At 46.2% G+C, this 17,922-nt stretch overlaps 1 protein-coding gene across 2 annotated transcripts in view; it reads right to left on the reverse strand.

The window, feature by feature from the left end:
• The window catches only part of LOC310698231 (gamma-aminobutyric acid receptor subunit gamma-4), a 45,804-nt gene that overhangs the window by 11,500 nt on the left and 16,382 nt on the right, over positions 1-17,922 (reverse strand). For both annotated transcript variants that reach the window (XM_083485216.1, XM_083485215.1), the window contains exons 2-5: positions 13,436-13,587; positions 11,405-11,472; positions 2,499-2,719; positions 1,982-2,064 (exon numbers count right to left, since the gene is read on the reverse strand). In XM_083485216.1, the coding sequence (XP_083341342.1) occupies positions 1,982-2,064; positions 2,499-2,719; positions 11,405-11,472; positions 13,436-13,587 (524 nt within the window). The remainder of the gene's footprint in view (positions 1-1,981; positions 2,065-2,498; positions 2,720-11,404; positions 11,473-13,435; positions 13,588-17,922) is intronic.

Below are 17,922 nucleotides of genomic sequence, written 5' to 3' on the forward strand. Positions count from 1 at the left end.
CAGCAGGAGCACAGATGTATTCAGGGAAGAGTCTCAATTTCTGAGTCCCTCCATAGGCATAAATAACATCCCCTCCCCCAGCAGTCTCACCATCAGAGTGGAAATGAGTTTCTATAAGGTTCCAGTCACGCATCAGGGCCACATGAGAAGCTATGAGGTGGGATTAGCATAGGGCCACCACTGGGCCCCATCTGTAGAGTTTCTGCATGTGCAATCCCTCCCCCCCCTCCCGGTACTCCCTGCTTCTCCCTGTGTTTAGGAAGTGAGGATGTGGCAGAGGAGGCAGGCAAAGCAGAAATGGGGACTCCAGCGAGCTGCCAGCTGCAGCTGTCTCTAGCATCCTGGTTTTCCTCTGCAAATTGAAATGTCAAAACTGTTTCAAAGCAGCGATCTTGATGCCTATATATGATAAATCCTCCCGGGGCTGTGGGAGATACCTCGTAGCATAGCTAAACTATGTTTATAATTAATTGCCAGGCATGCGTGGCGTGTACTGTTAATTAGCTAAGATGCAGAGGAGATGGGGACAGGCTGGGAGGGGCCGCTCAGAGCCACGTGGGTGGGCAACAGGGAGAGGGAGGAGGCTGTGCACAGGATCTGTAGCAGTGACATGACAGGCGGTGGCAGGCTGAAGGGCTGGTGCAGTCCAGGAAACAGCAGCAGCACCAGCCAGAAAGCAAACAAATGAACAGGCTGAAGGCGGGGAGCGGGAGGGGGTTTGGAAGGCGACTGTCCCATTAAAAAGGCAGGGAGGGAGGGAAGGAAGGAGCATCATGATGGCGTCCTCTTTGGCTCCCATCCATACTCAGAGCCACTAAATCAGAATCTGAGTCTATGGGCTGAAAGGGGCTTTGTGTGTTTGGAAGCACATGATGGCCACTGTGAGAGAGAAAGAGACAGACAGACAGAGAAAGCTGTCATTGCTAACAATCTACAAAGAAAAGGACTCCATGGGCCACTGCGAGGGAGGGAGGCTGCTGTGAGGACTGCGCCCACACAGAATTTATAGAGATCTGGGGAAGAAGGAAGAACATAAGACGAGCCTGCTGAGCCAGGCCAAAAGGGGCAACCTAATCATAGAATGGTAGAGTTGGAAGGGACCTCGAGGGTCATCTAGTCCAACCCCCTGCAAGGCAGGAATCTCAACTAAAGCATCCATGACAGATGGTCATCTAACCTCTGCATAAAAACTCCAAGGAAGGAGAGTTCACCACCTCCTGAGGGAGTCCGTTCCCCAGTCGAACAGCTCTTGCTGTCAGAAAGTTCTTCCTGATAGTTGATTGGAATCTCCTTGAATGCATTGGTTTGGGTCCTACCCTCCTGAGTAGGAGAAAACAACCATCTTCCATGTGGCAGCTCTTTAGATATTTGAAGATGGCTATCATATCTTCTCTCTGTCTCCTCTTATCCAAGCTAAACATACTCAGCTCCCTCAACCACTCCTCATAAGGCTTGGTTTCCAGACCCTTGATCATCTTGGTCACCCTCCTCTGCATACATTCTAGCTTGTCAACATCCTTCTTAAGTTGTGGCACCCAGAACTGGACACAGTATTCCAGGTGTGGTCTAACCTAGGCAGAATAGAGTGGTACTATCATGTTCCTTGACCTGGACACTAGACTTCTGTTGATGTTGCCTATCATAACATTGGCTTTTTTGCTGTTGCATCACACTGTTGACTCATGTTAAGCTTGTGGTCTTCTGGGACCCCCATTTCTTAGACACAACAGCCTCCACTGTATCTTGATTTTCAACAAAAACCCAACCCTGGATGAGCACATGGAACGCCCTGGATTCTCGTACACTGCTCAGCAGAGCTTGGAGGTGGCATTCAACCTCTGCATTAACATTATTTGCTTGGTGATTGAGGTGGAGTGTTCTAGTTCCATGCACAGCCTCTTTGTGGGGCAAGTTTAGCATCTTTTTGCCCTACCCTTCAGTCCCATGGCCCTGTCATGACATCTATGCAACCGGTACTCACAACTGGAGAAGACCAGAGGGCAGGAGTGGGTATCCATTGGGAAGTTCTGCAGCTGGAGGAGGCACTCAGCTTCAATGGTCAACCTGGGGAAGAGATGGAGATGGGGAATACTAGTTTGACAGCTGCTGCAGAAGCACAACTAACCTTGTATGAACATCAATACTTCTGGAGCCTCTCTGGAGCATTTTAGCATCCCCTCAAAGGGTGTGTCAGAAGCCACCTGAGGCCACCAAACCCACATTTAGGCCCATTTCATGATCCATTTATTTCATTCTAAGGCTGGATGTCTCCTTCCCTCTGTGATCCAGTCTGAGAGCAAATGGACCTGGATCCATTCTGCACGAAGAGGCCAGTTGGATGGTCTCTTTGTAGGTGAAAGCCAGGGAGAGACAACCACAAAACCATTTGTGGTGTGACCCCCCCCCCATCCTTCCTGAATTTGCTTATTTTTTGCTGCCTTTCTCTCCCCTGACTCTTTCATCCCTGTTGAATGACTGCCTGGGAGCCAGAGGTTTACCTGAGCGTATAGAGGACTTTCCCATCATTCCAGATCCGGAGCAGCTGGTTGGGAGTGGTGATCCAGTGGGAGTCAGCCCTCTTAGAGTTCCTGAAAAAGGTGTCTGGGATCCAAATCCGGCTCACCATATTAGTGTTGAGGGTGAGAGCTTTGAGGGTGCTGTTGAAGCGAAGGCGCCGGTCATACCACGTTTGGGCGAAGAATATGTCAATGGTGTATTCCTGTGAGAGGCACAAAAGAACATTATCCACAGCCTGCTTGAAACTGAGACCTGCAGCTCTTCATCCTGATGGGTGACATTTGGTGGAGATCATTATTAGCATTTGTATTGCAGGGAGTTGGACTAGATGACTCTTGGGGGTCCCTTAAGTGGCTTTTCAGGACCAGGCTCTCACAAAGTGAAGCACATAAAGGAATGATAACAGGTTACATTGGCTGTACAATCACTTGCTCAGAATCACACGAGTAATGAACCCCCTCAAGGAAAGGAAGCAATGAAGAGATGAGTTCCCAAGGTCCTTTGCACTGAAGGGCAAGTCACTCAAAAGGGGGCTCCATAACTTCCTCTCAAGAAGACCCCATCTCTCATACATATTAAACTATTGATTTTACTGGTAGCAGATCCTCTGAAACACATGTTAGTTGTAGTGTACAGGCAGGGTGACATGGTGGTCCCAAATCTGCATTATCCAGACTGAGAGATGTTCCGAAATACAGAAAAAAACATGTGCAGAGACGGCCTTGAAAGGTGGGAGCACTCACTGAGCAGCAGCAGCTCACTAGCCGTGTAAGCCAGCAGAGGGAGGGCATGTCTGTCCCTGTGACATCAAAAAAGGGGGCTGTAGAGGGGACAGGTTAGGGTTAGGCAAGAAGGAAGCCAGTCAAACCAGCTCCCTCCTTCTGAAATGCTTGAAAGTTTGAATAAGGCAACAAATTGGTGCCATCTATGGGTAGCTATGGGGGGCAGGACCCCCCAATATTTTCAAGGAGGGCCATAGTCTCCCCCACCCCCCAATTCCACTGTGATACTCAAAGCATGTGGCAGCGGGAAGCATCTTCACCCTGGCGTGTCCCTTTGAGGATCACCAGAGTGGCTTCTAGAAAAGTGCTCTGGCAAGCTCCCCAAAGGACACACCAGTTCAAAGCATCTTCGTGCTGGCACATCTTCTGCCAGGGATGCAGTGAAGGTAAGGTGGCTGGTGGTCAGGAGGTGGCAGGTGGCAGGCCAAGTCGGCCTGGCTGGGTTGGGGGAGGAGAGGCACATATGCAACATCATATACGCACAATGGGCCCTTGCAATGTTGGGGGGCAACTCAGTCACTCAGCCTGGGCAACAGTTCTGGACAAAATGCTTTTAAAAGAGAAACCTAATATTACAGTTTGAGAAGTTCAGGGTCTCTTTTCAACCTTTTCCTGGCTTCTTTCTTCAACAGCAATGCAGCTCTCCCACATCGCTTTACTTTCTTTGTTCCATTCTGTTGACTGTCTTCTTTCTAAACACCTTATTTTCTAGTTTGACATACAATATTTTCACTCCCTTCCCCTGACAACCTTTCAATCAACCAGAAGGAGAGTTCCATCCTCCTTAATTGCCAGGTTCCTGGGCTGAACATTTTGCTCTCCTTTGTAAAAGTAAAACCTTTTCTTACGAACTACTGACACTCCTGTTCTTGTGCAAACTTTCGACCTTCCTGTGAAGGAGAACCAAAGACAAAATGGCTGGAGGTCCTATTCTGTGCCACTGCTCCTCACCTCCCATGCCCCAAAGTGGTGCTCATGGGTGTAGCCAATATTTATTTAGGGGGGGGCAGGCTTCATCTTGGTGGGGGCAGAACTGAGTTATTTGCAACGCAATTGGTCAGTTAGTTATTTTTATTCATTTACAGTGGTACCTCGGGTTAAGTACTTAATTCGTTCCGGAGGTCCGTTCTTAACCTGAAACTGTTCTTAAACTGAAGCACCACTTTAGCTAATGGGGCCTCCTGCTGCAGCCGTGCCGCCAGAGCACGATTTCTGTTCTCATCCTGAAGCAAAGTTCTTAACCCAAGGTAATATTTCTGGGTTAGCGGAGTCTGTAACCTGAAGCGTATGTAACCTGAAGCATGTGTAACTTGAGGTACCACTGTACTTGATTGACCCATGGTGGTGCTGCAGATTCCCTGCCCTCTAGAGCAAATAATGAAGATAAACCTTGCCTGGTTGGATTGGGTTCCTTCTAGGTGCTCCCTGGTGGGCAGTTGCTAAACTAATCCTCTCAGTCTCTTGCTGGGATGGCTAAAAGGTCCCCATAGTTGCTAAATGTCACATGCTACCTTGTGACAGAAGAATACATCTGTATGGAGGAACCAGAACCCAGGTGCTTCTGCCAAGAACCTTGAGGCTGACACAGACTATACAGGATCAGAGATGAGGTGTCATTGCAATCTCTGGCTCAGTCACAAGGCACTTTTCCAAAAAGCAAATTTCTTGGTCACCTGAGGACCAGGAGGCTGATGCACAGGACTGTCCCACAAGGGCAGTTGGAGAGCAAGAGAATTGCCTTAGATTTTGCAAGGTAGGGGGTTTCTGGAAATGCAACCTAGAGCATATAGCTCAGGATTCCCTTCCCCTGCTATGAGCTTTGAGAGTTCAGTTCAAAGACATGCTGGGAATATTTCCTGCAGGTAGACACACACAGAGAGAATGGAAGCAATGAAGCAACACAGCCCAGAACAAAGGCCACCTCCTTGCAACTTGTAAGCTTCACTGGGACACAAGTTAAAGACATAGGAAACATCCCAATAGTTTAGTGAATATTTAATGTGTTTCATAATTTAATTCATCTAGATGCCCAAGCCCATCCAGATGCACTCAAGAAATCTGAAGCACATTACTAAATACAGCCCAGTCAAAACACACAGGCAGGATATGTTGCTGCTTTGGTTCAGGGGCAGCTTCTTTTCTGCTCCCCTCCCCATAAAAAATCAAAACTGTCCTCCCATGTATGTTCCACTCTAACTTTTATGGAAGGGGGCAGTTGAAAAAAAACCTGGAGCAACTATTAATTTGCCCTGGACAATTGTCCCCCATGCCCTGCTCTGTGCAATAAATCAGATATTAACCCCCTGGAAACATAGTGACTGGAGTGTCCTTTGTTTGGCTTTGATGTGGCTGCCCACACAGCTCTTGAATGCTGCTGAGGTACTGCGCTAGTACTTTCAGCTGGAAGTGGAATTAAAATGCAAATTCACACATAGATATAGTGCTGTTTGCCCCATCAAACTCAGCACTGCCTGTCTCTATGGATAAGATCTTATATACTTCTGTGGGGCTTAAGTCCCATTCCGCTATGGTTCTGTTTCTCACTGTCCCTTTGATAAGCAGTTTCCTCCTTGCTCCTTCCCTTTAAAACACCTAGTTAGTTCCTGTTCCTTTCTAGCCATGTGATTCCTGGGCTGAAAGTTAATTAGTCAGTTTTGGCTTTCAGTTAATTACTGGTTTCCTCACTCCAGCTAGAACAACTTCCTGTTATTTTATTTGCAAATGCTTTTGTTTCAAAGAAGAAACCAGCAATTAAATTCTCCTTTCTTGCTCCTAAGGATCAGGAACTGACCAAGGATTCCACTAGATGGCCTGTCAATTCAGCCTTCATCCTGATTTGCTTGAACAAAGCTTATGTAGTAGTTAGACTATATCCAGTTTTATTGGTTATTCATTCTGATTTCATTACAGGTTGGGTATGCAATGGTGAACAATCATCCTAAATTCATCCTGATTTGCTTGTGGTGGGTTTACACATACTCTTTCAATGAGTTGTTCATGCCACAATTTCCCCATAACTTTCCAAACTGTAAAAAGTCATTTTTTAAAAGTAGATATATTGTGCTGTGGTGACAAGAGTGCTTTAATCCACTGTAAACATGCCAATCAAAAAAGTTACAGTGTGCCCTTGAATCCTTCCCTCAAAATACTGACAGACTGGACACACCATAATTATTGTCACTCAAGAAGGTGAGAGAACCAGAAGCAACTAAACAGCTGCTCAAAAAGGAAACTTTCACTTAAAGGCACAGTAACCCTGCCAAGCCTCAGTGGAACTGCACCAGTACACACCTGCTACGCTGGTATTATGACTGCATTCCTTAAGTGAGGAAAGTGCCTCTACAGATCAGGTGTAGAAAACAGCAACAGGAAGAGAACCACAGAAGAATGTCATTGGGGTTCAGTGTCAAGAAAAAGTGCTTTCCAGTAGCACCTTAGAGACCAACTAAGTTTGTTATTGATATGAGTTTTTGTGTGCATGCACACTTCTTCAGGTACCTAAAGATATATGAAGAAGTGTGCATGCACATGAAAGCTCAGACTAATAACAAACTTAGTTGGTCTCTAAGGTGCTACTGGAAAGAATTTTTTAATTTTGTTTTGACTATGGCAGATCAACAAGGCTACCTACCTGTAACAAGAAATAGTGCCTGCATAGACCAACTGGTTGGTGCCATGGAAGCAAAACAATTTTCTGATGGAGAATCTGAATTATTTTAGAGCCTGGCCTGGCTCAGATGAGATTCCCCCCAAAATGGCTCTGTTGCAGCTCTCATTTGTCTCCCTTTTCTTCAGAAAGACTGCAGGACAAACAGTTGCTCTTCCTGTTCTCTTTCTTTTACCTGATCAGACCCTGCTCCTGCACCAGTAATGGTTGCCATATGGCTTGGAAGCAACATCTGCCACAGGCTCTCTGAGAAAGGCTGAACAATCAGACTATCCTAGGGCCTGTCCCCAGCCTATTGGAGGAATTTGGGAAGAAGGGCTAGATATAAATTAAATAAACAAACAAACAGATTATACACATAATGCAGAATTGCTCATCAACAGGCTTCTTCCACCAGTTCTAATGCACATTGCAGTTAAGGTGGCCTTTAAGTAACCCAGGTGCAAAGAGTCAACAGGCATCATACAGTGGCTCAAGTCTTAGCCTTGGGGTCAAATGTGGCTTAGCTTTGATTAACATTTCCTCTTTTGGCCTCTGTTCCTCAACTGCCCATTGGGCCTGTAAGGGGACAGAGAGCCTTTCCAGGAAGGTCAGGGCACCCTCTACCAGCTACAGCAATGAGATGTATGTCTGCTCCTCCCCATGGACCATTTTTACAACACCCCCCCCCCAGACCACATGCAGTGAGGCCAGTTATACTCCTGTAGCACCTCCTGTGGCAACACCACCTCCCAAGCAGGTGCAGCCTGACACTATTAGCAGCAGATCATAATGACCTAGATGCATATGCTCAGCTCATGACTAGCAGTCCTCACCTAAGAGACCAGGAGAGAACTTGAGCATGACATCATCCAAGTTCTGTTCAGGATAACACAACATGTCTGTAGTTAAGAAGACAAGGCTTTTGATAGGAAGAAGCTGGAGGCTGTACAGCATAATTATGGGATTGGAGTGTCACCACCACCGCTGGACCACCTGCTCACTGACCTTCCCCTATTCACAGTACTTTAACACACTTCCACTCAAAGTTGGGGAGAGCTGCAGCTGAGCTGGGGTTCTGCTCTCCAACAGGCAAGAAGTGTAGGAGATTTGCAGTCAAAATCTAACAATACATATTCTGGAATTAGTAAGTCTAGGGGCTAATGACCACAGAATGACAGAAATGTAATTGGTGGAGAGAGAGGGCTATGTGATGTAATTTCCCCTGTTTCCAGTGGCAGGAAGAAATGAGAGATATAATCCCTTATCCTTCCTGTTGCACACTCTCTCTTTGTTCTTCTGCACCATGTTTTCAATGGAGATGGATATATGTCTATGCTCTCACTGAGTGCAAATTCCATTTTAGAAGTCAGCTATGTATTTTGTAACCTAGAAGTATTTTTACATGCATTGCTTTTGCTGCTGTTGTTTGCTGAAAATGTGTGCAATACTTTAAGTAAGTAAAGTCTATTTTCAACTTACTTTACAGTGTGGTTTGATTTTTTTCACACACACACACACACACGGTTTGATTCTCTCTCTCTCTCTCTCTCTCTCTCTCTCTCTCACACGCGCACACACACACACACACACACACACACACCCCAATCATGGTAATTATAGAGGGGGGAGTCAGCTTGCTAAATATAATGAGCTGTACCAACCTTTCCTAAGCTTCTAGTTTTCTGCCAAGGGGTGGTAATCTAAACCTCCGCCCTACTCAGCTTCTAAGTGCAAATGCTAAACTGACTATTCTAACTAAGTCTCCACACATAATGGGGGACTGGAGGGATAATTGTAATTACTGTATTTTTCGCCCAATAGGGTGCACCGGCCCATAGGGCGCACCTAGTTTTTTTTGGGGGGAATAAAGGAAAAAAAATATTTCCCCACCAGGCGCGGGGCTGGGAAGGGGGAAGGCTAAGCTTCCCCTGACCCCAGCCCCCAGCCCCCAGAACAGGTTGCTATCCGCAAGCCTTGGGAGCCCGGCGGGAACTCCCACCGGTCTCCCCAAGCTTGTGGATATCTGCCCGAAGCCCGGGGCACACTGCTAAGCGCGCACCAGGCTTCGGGATGCAGGCTGCTATCCGCAAGCCTGGGGAGACCGGCGCAACTTCCTGCTGGTCTCCCCAAGCTTGCGGATATCTGCCCGAAGCAGATGTTCTCCGCTCCCCGGGTTTTGGGCTGCAGGCTGCTATCCACAAGCCTAGGGAGCCCGGCGGGAAGTCGCACCGGGCTCCCAAGGCTTGCGGATATCTGCCTGAAGCCTGGGGCACGCCCCGCTGCGCTCCCCAGGTTTTGGGCTGCAGGCTGCTGTCCGCAAGCCTTGGGAGCCCGGCAGGAAATCCCGCGGGCTCCCAAGGCTTGCAGAGAGCTTCCTGAAGCCTGGAGAGCGAGAGGGGTCGGTGCGCACTAACCCCTCTCACTCTCCAGGCTTCAGCGAAAGCCTGCATTCGCCCCATAGGATGCACACACATTTCCCCTTCATTTTTGGAGGGGAAAAAGTGCATCCTGTAGGGCGAAAAATACGGTAATATATCCTCTCCTACCTACTAAATCCATCCCACAAGAAGAAGATGGGCTGTACTGTCCCTTCCCCTTCTCTGGTCTAGGGGTCATTAGAAAAGGATCTGAAAATAAAAGTGCCAGTATCATAATGCCATTATTGAAATCTATGGTGCAACCACATTTATTATAGTGTGTGAAGTTCTAGTCACCTCACCTCAAAAAGGATACTCTGGACTTGGAAAACATTCAGAAAAGGGCAAGCAAAATAGTCCAGCAAGATGCTGGAATGACTCCCCAGTGAAGGAAGATTGCAGCATTTGGGAATTTTTAGTTTAATGAAAAGGGAATGAAAAGGTGACAAGATAGTTTGTAAAATTATGCATGGCACAAAGAAAGTGTATACAGAAAAGTTTTTCTCCCTGTCTCCTGGAGCTCATGGACATCCTACAAAGCTGAGTGTTGGGATTCAGGACAGATAAAAAGAAGGACATTTTAGTTAAATTTTGGAGCTTGTCCCCTCAAGAGGCAGTGATGGCCACCAACCTGGATGTCATTAAAAGACAACTGGTCAAATTTGTGGAGGAGAGGACCATTGATGCCTACTAGCCATAATGACTATGTTCTGCTTCCATAGTCAGAGAAACGAAAGCTTCTGCAAACCAGTTGCTGGAAACCACAGGAGGGCTCTTGGTCTTGTCTTCTAGGCATAGCATCACCCTCATCAGCAGCAGCCAGCCAGAGCTTCTACTCTTCCTCCTCCTCCTGGTTATCAAATTTGTCATGCAAGAATTTAATATTTACATTTTTCTGCTGTCTTAAGAATAGAGTGCTGTCCTTCGTCCTGAAGCCTTACAGCACTTTACAGAATATAAAAAGAGCCTCTTAAAATTTGCTAGTTCAAAGGAAGAGTTTTTGCAGCCTTCGTTCCTTCCTGTGAGCAGGCTTTTCACAAATGAAAGCTGCTCCTCTAGCACAGCGCCCTACCTCTCCTTTCTTAGTATGCATGGCAGCAGCTTCAGCAAAGAGGCTCGGCATTATAGCTTTAAAAAGGTTCTTATTATTTGCCGAGGAAATGCTGATGGCTTACTGAAAACACATGTTCAGTGGTTTAACAGGGAAAGGGTCTCTTCACCCCTTTGAATAAGCAATTGGCAATGAAAAAGGGATTAGCTCAGCCTGCTCCAGTGGAAGGCTGAGCAACGATGAGGCCAAGGGTGGAGGGGGAGGAATGATTCTGTGGGGCTGGAAGATTCCTAGTCTCAGCCGACCATATAAGAAAGAGGACAGGGCATGGGCAACTTCAATCCCAGCTGACTTCAGGGGGACTTTGCATCTAGTAATTCTGGCAGTACTAAGTCCCTAACATATTGGCGGTGGGTGGGTGGGTGGTTATCTCCGTGTGCATATTCTCTGGTGAGTATACAGGTGAGATAAGAAGATAACAACATAAGAACAGCCCTGCTGGATCAGGCCAGTGTCACACCTAGCCTAGCATCCTGTTATCACAGTGGCCCACTAGATACCTCAGTGGGAAACCCTCAAGCAGGATTCAAGCACAAGAGCACCCTTCCCTTCTGCGGTTTCCAGAAACTAGGATTCGGAAGCATCACAGCCTCCAACCATGGAGGCACAGCATAGCCATATAGGATAGTAGCTACTGATATTCTTCACCTCTTCCATTAATTTGGAGGATCCTCTGTTAAAGCCATCCATGTTGGTTGTTATCATTGCCTCCTGTGGAAGCAAGTTCCATAGTTGAAGAATGCACTGTATGTAGGATTTTATTCTTTTAATCTATCCTGAATCTTCTAACATTGAGCTTCACTGGATGCCCACAAGTCACTTTCTTTCTTTCCTTCTCTCCTTCCCCCCCCCAACCCACTTATACGCATATCCGCCACTCCACATTTCTTCCAGTTTCCACTGTTCTCCCAAAGGGTTCAACACTCACCATGTGGATCACAGAGACAGGCCCAATGCTGTTTACGTAGATGTCCACATCAATGAAAGTGGGCTTGACTGTAAAAGAGACCACAAAAGAGAGGACAGGTCAGCCATAGGAGAGGGGTATATGCCAAGGGCAGCCACGAGGATAGGTGAGCTCAGTGATTTATGTGTTCCCAAAAGTGCACCCAAAAGTGGCTCTGAAAACAATACAACAATACAATCCAATGAAATTCAATGAGAATGTGCAGACAGCAAACATAACAGCAGTAAGAGAACACAATAATTAAAACTTTAAAAAAAATAAATGCCCATGAACACAAATCAGTTTTCTGTGCCTACTTAAAAGTGAGCCATGAAGGGGCCTGGGGCATCTCTCATTGGGAGGCTGATCCATAATTTGGATGCCACCCACAGTCAAAAAGTCCACACCTGCTATGCCTGTGCCCAGAACAAGATTGCCCCAATGATGAGACATGGAGAAGCAGCCACCTCAGATGGGAAAAGATCCCAAGGCGGTACTTTTATGGGCACCCCACCTACCCTGCCTGTGCCACCTGCTTCTGCTGCCACTGGAGAAATAGCCACTGGTGCCAATTTCCTCCAATATCTCATAGTGGAGGCGATAGGGCAGGCAGTGCAATAGTGGTGTAACATGGGGGATTGAGGGGGCTGTCACCCCAGGCACAGTTGGGGGGATCACGTGCCCTGCCCCATCATGATCTGCTGTGTACTCAGCACCCTGGAGCCTGAGGGCACTATGAAAAGGACATAATGAGTCATGGCGCCCTCTCTGTGAGCCAAGCAACACTCGTAAAAGCAGTGCTGTGCTCGCAGGGCCCAGGGTGGACACCTGCTCACAGAATGTTTTTGTGAGTTTTGCAAAGCGACACTGGGCCTGTGGGGCACCATGAGTGCACCCTGCTTTGCAGCAGTGGGCAAGGCTCACTCCAGTAGCACACCCTGCCCATGGACCTGTCCCTTGGTGCACCCTCCGCATGCCCAAGCACGCACCCACCCACCCTACGTGCATGCCACTCCTGAGTGAGGCTTTGCAAGGGCTTCTCCTTAAGAAGCTCTTACAAAACCTCACTGCTGAGCAGGAAAGGGGGAGATTAAGCAAAGACTTCACTTTAAGGAAAAGCTCTTCTTGAATCTCCCCACCTTGCTGGTAGGGTGACATGGCTTTGCAAGGACTGCTCCTTGAGGGGAAGCCCTTGTGAAGCCTAACAGCTGCCCATCACGAGGCCAACAGTGGAACAGTTTGCTGCTGGTGCCTAAACACCTCAGGCTACCCCTGGCCCAGAGGAGAGCACCGTTAAGAGAAGTTATTGAAAAGATTCCTTTGGAAGTTGGCAGTTCCTTGCAGCTGAAGCAGCTGAAGCAAGTGCCACAAATTGAACCCAAAAACATTTTAGACTCCAATGAAGAATACAATCTGCTCTGCTGCTCCCAGAGAACTCTCTGTCAGCTAAAGTTTCTGGGCTCACTTGGAAGGGCAGCCTACGGAGCAAACTAATGCTAACATTTTTTTTTTAAGTAGCCACAATAAAAAAAGAAGCAGAAACAGCAGGTGTGGAGCCCTGATCCAGAAAGTGTTTTCGATCTGGATCAGGAGCATGTGCTAGTTTTTCTGCTGAAAATTGTCCCCTATCTAGCAGTTGGGTAGGGAAAATTTTCCAGTAGAAAACTGACCTGGGGCCCCTCTATGGCTGCTTTTTCTCAAAAGTAAAAGTAGCCAGAATAAGCTGGCACCCAGTGTACACCCACCTGCCCACCCAGACTGACTATAAGTAAGCAAGAGGTAGACTGAGACTGGGGCTGCACCCCTTTTGCTCTCATTGCTCACCCTCTACTACTTTTGCCCTTTGCCTCTACACCCCAGTGCTGCTGGACTTGGGAACCTGGTGCTCAGCATACAAAACATTGATGCCAGCAATCAATCATGTCCCATGTGCTCCCCCTTTCTTTGCAACCTGCACCCTTCAGTCAAGGGTGCCTTCCAGCTGAGGTCTCCCTTGGGAGGAGGAAAACTTACTGCTGATATCGGGGCGCAGCTTGTTGTCATAGTTCTGGAGGAGGGAGTTGAGGATCTGTGTGGCATCCGTCTCCTGGGCTTTGGGGGTCAGGACCCAGGTTTTGTTGGTGTTGCTGAGGTAATCGTAGTCATATTCCTCTGTGCTCTCTGCCCTGCAAGGGAAACAGGAAGTCCATGGCGGAGCAGGCAATGGGAAAAGCATATGTCGATCTCAGACCCTGGACAGTTGCTGACAGTCAAAGGGGCAGCTACTCAGGGGCAGGTGGGTGCAGCAGGGGACATTTCTGCCCACCAACACCATCGCAACATTTTGGAGAGGACGTATATAACACAACAGTCATACGTGAACCTCAATACAAGTTGATGTGCTATAGCACTGCAGCTTCTTCTCCTGCAGTACAAATCAATACAATATAGGACTATCTGTGTTCCTGGTACTTTGCATAGCACAAGAGGAGAACTCCATGTCCCAAGCAGCATACAATCAAAATTCAGCACAGGGGAAAGCAGGAGAAGTATGGGTGAAAATGACCAGCAGGGGGTAACGCAAGAAGCAGTATGCACCTGTGACAGTTCCCCCTGCTTAGGCTTACTCCCAGGGTAAGGAATCATAGGGCATGGGATCCAGGGGGTGCTCATTTGAATAAATGCCGTTCAAGTCACAGAAGCAGAGTCCAAATTGTGGGGAAATAAATATACGAATCCCTGTGACCCATGTGTGTGGGGTAAATAACAAAAGAATCAGCTAGGTGCCTGGATTCAACATGTGGGGCTAAACTCACTTTGCAGTAGGAGAGAGCACCCAGTAGCAGAGTTCAAACTCACAAAAGTTTAGCAGCAGTATAACATGGGAAAATAGGTTGTTAGACCCCTTATCCTGTTTGGCAGTATAAAGAGCTCCCCTCTTTCTATCTCTCCTGCAATTAACAGACCACACACTGTTAAGTACATTTAAAATGCTTTGCTTAAAGGTGTGTGGTCTGTTCATTGCAAGAGAGGTAGAAAGAGAGTAGCTTGTTCAAAAGGTTAGATGAATGCGTTTATCCAAACAGCAGCAAGAAGAACACAGGCAGAATACTTGGGGGGGGGGGAGCGAGATACAAAAAGATAGTTTCAAACACATGGTCTATGCTTGGAGTGAAGATTAGACACGTACTTCCTGATAGGATACATCGTGAAAAGGGTGGCAAGAGGAAGAGAATGTTCCACTTCCTTACTCATTGGCGAGCGTGTGTGTGTGTTACCTAGTTGAGTCTAGGAATCCAGCTCTGTGGTTTTAACCCCTTATCACACTAACTAGCTAGCACTCATGCATAGTTATGTTTGACTGCAATTTCCCCCACAAAGGACATGCTCATGCAGAGATAACTTCTGACAAAAGTGAAGGCTGCAAAGAGCTAGGGCTGTAAAGAACTGGAGGCTTGAGTGGCAGGTGCTCTGCTGCACTATATCTGTACAGTTCTGGCTACCTCATCTCAAAAAGGAGATTGAAGAGCTGGAGAAGTTTCAGAAAAGGGCAACCAAAATGATCAATTAGATGGAGCAACTCCTCTATGTTGCAGCATTTGGGGCTTTTTAATTTAGAGAAAAGGCAAGTAAGAGGCAACGTGATAGAAGTTTATAAAATTATGCATGGCATGGAGAAAGTGGACAGAGAAAACTAACCGACCCCCCTCAGGAACACTAGAATTTGTAGGTGTCAAATGAAGCTGAGTGTTGGAAGATTCAGGACAGATAACATGAAGTCCTTTATGCAGCACAGAGTTATCCGATGGAACTCCCTTCCACAGGAGGCAATCATGGCCACCAACTTGGATGTTCTTAATAGAGGATTAGACAAATTCATGGAGAAAGCTATCCATGGACTTCCGGGGAGGCGCCTCCAGCAATGGCTGGATTCCTCTGATTGGGAGGAATCAGCTCCGTGGAAATCTGGGTCTGGCCGCCACGGCAAAGGCGGAGACCCGTTAAAAATCACAGGCGGGAGACCATTCATGTCTCCCATGATTATCATATTGTAATCCAAATAGTCCATCAACGTTTCATGAAGTCTCTTAAAGAAGTCGGATTTGCCTTCATTTGGTGCATAAATTCCGACAACTAGAAATTTTTCTCCTTGTACTTGTATCTCCACAGCCAGATATCTCCCTTGTTCATCTTTGAATATCATTTTTGGAGCCCATTTCTCTTTCACATATATTACAACTCCTCTCTTCTTGACTTTGTCTGATGAAATAAATTCTTGTCCTAGCCTTCTGTTTGTAAGTAATCTCCTGTGGGCTCTAGTTATATGAGTTTCTTGTAAACATATCAAGTCCAGTTGTTCTCTATTTAATACATGAAATACTTGTCTTCTCTTCAAAGGCCCATTGAGCCCATTACAATTCCAACTAAGGAATTGCAGAGCCATCTTTCTATTTTTCTGAGGCTCCTCCAACAGCTCCCAATTGTTGCTCTTCTTCTGATGGTGGTGGTTTTTGTCCAAACGAGAGATTCAGGATGTCCAACGCTCTCCTCTGTTCTGCAAGTGCGTCCACAGTCCCCTTCTGTAGATCCTCCTGGTATCTTGCCAAAAATTTGTCTTTATCTTGAATTGTCTTTATTTTCACTTTGTTTGCCTTGTAATCAAATGACAGCCCTTGTGGGAATTCCCACCTGAAGCGGATAGAGTTTTTCTTTAATAAAAGGGCTAAATCCTTATAGAAGTTTCTTAAGTCCAGAATATATTTTGGGATGTCTTTGAAGATCTGTACAGCTGAATTTCCAATTTGCAAGGCCTTTTCAAAGTGTAGTCCCAATATTTTGTCTCTTTCCTCCTTGGATCTGAGTGTGATCAAACAGTCTCTCGGGGTCTTTCTGTTTTGCTTTTTGCCCAATCTAAAGGCAGTCGTAATTTTGAATTCGTCTTCCTGGAGGTCCCAACAGTCCACAAACTCCCGTGTCAAGTATTCCACAAGGTTGTCTCTTTCATTCTCCGGAATCAGTCTTATTTTTAAATTTCTCTCTTTCCTCTGTAACTCCCACAAGGCCAAAGTTGCATCATGCTCATAGACCTTCTTGGCGATCGGCTCTAACTTCTCCTGTGTCTCTCCCGCAGTAGCTTTGGCGTCTTCGGCAAGTCTTAGGGAGTCTCCACCAATATGGACAAGGCACAAAGACTAACAGTCACCAAAGAAGGGAGACTCCCTAAGACTTTTTTCGAAATGACTGAAAACATGGACTTGATAGACATTTGGAGAACAAGGAACCCTCTGGAGAGAGAGGGAACCTTTTTCTCCCAAGCAATGATGACCTGGACCAGAATCGATCAAATCTGGGTTACTAGTGGAATGGCTCCAAAGATTAAGAAAGTGGAAATCTGCCCAAAAACTTGCTCCGACCATAACGCCGTGAAGATGGAGATGAAACTCACAATAACTGGTCAATTTAGATGGAGAATGAATGACACCCTCTTTCGTGATAAGGAGATTCTCACGAAGGCCCAAAAGACTCTAAAAGACTATTTTGAAATAAATTTGAGGACCGACGTGGAGAAAAGAGTGATCTGGGATGCAAGCAAAGCGGTTATGAGAGGATTTTTGATTCAACAAAATTCAATAAAGAAGAAAAAACAAAATGAGAAAAAAGAGAAGATTTTGGAAATGATAAAGGAAGGAGAGAGGAAATTAAGAACAAAACCAAAGTCTCAAGACATTCTAAGAGAGATCAAGCTATATCAAACACAATACATGGAATTGATGAACCAAGAGATTGAATGGAAGATAAAGCAAATGAAGCAAAAGACCTTTGAATCAGCAAATAAATGTGGTAAACTTTTGGCATGGCAACTGAAGAAAAGGCAGAAACTAAATACAGTTACAAGCCTTGAGGTGGATGGAAAGAATATATCTAAACCCAATGAAATCAGAAATTGCTTTTTAAGTTATTTCAAAAAACTCTACACTCAAGGCCCGCAAAATGAAGAAGATATAGATAAATTCCTTGGAAAATATGGATTACAAAACATCTCTCATCAAAGCAAGATGGACTTGAACCAGAGAATCTCAGAACAAGAGATAGAGGCTGCCATTCAGAATATGCAACTGGGCAAATCTCCGGGACCAGATGGACTGACTTCCAGATACTACAAATCGCTGAAGGAATGGTTGACTCAACCACTAAGAGAAGTTTGTAATGAGATCCTTGAGGGAAAAAGGGCGCCTGAATCGTGGAAAGAGGCATATATTTCACTCATACCAAAGTCAGAGACTGAAAAGACCCAACTCAAGAACTACCGCCCAATATCACTCCTTAATGTGGATTACAAAATTTTTGCAGACATTTTGGCAAAAAGATTTAAAAGAGTTTTGATGGAGAAGATTCATAAGGACCAAGCAGGCTTTCTCCCTAAAAGACACCTGGCAGACAATGTAAGGAATGTAATAGACATTCTGGAAAAGCTAGAGGTGAATATAAACACTAAAGCAGTATTGATCTTTGTGGATGCG

Source organism: Podarcis liolepis, assembly GCF_965112155.1.
Source record: "Podarcis liolepis genome assembly, chromosome: Z".
Lineage (NCBI taxonomy): Eukaryota > Metazoa > Chordata > Lepidosauria > Squamata > Lacertidae > Podarcis > Podarcis liolepis.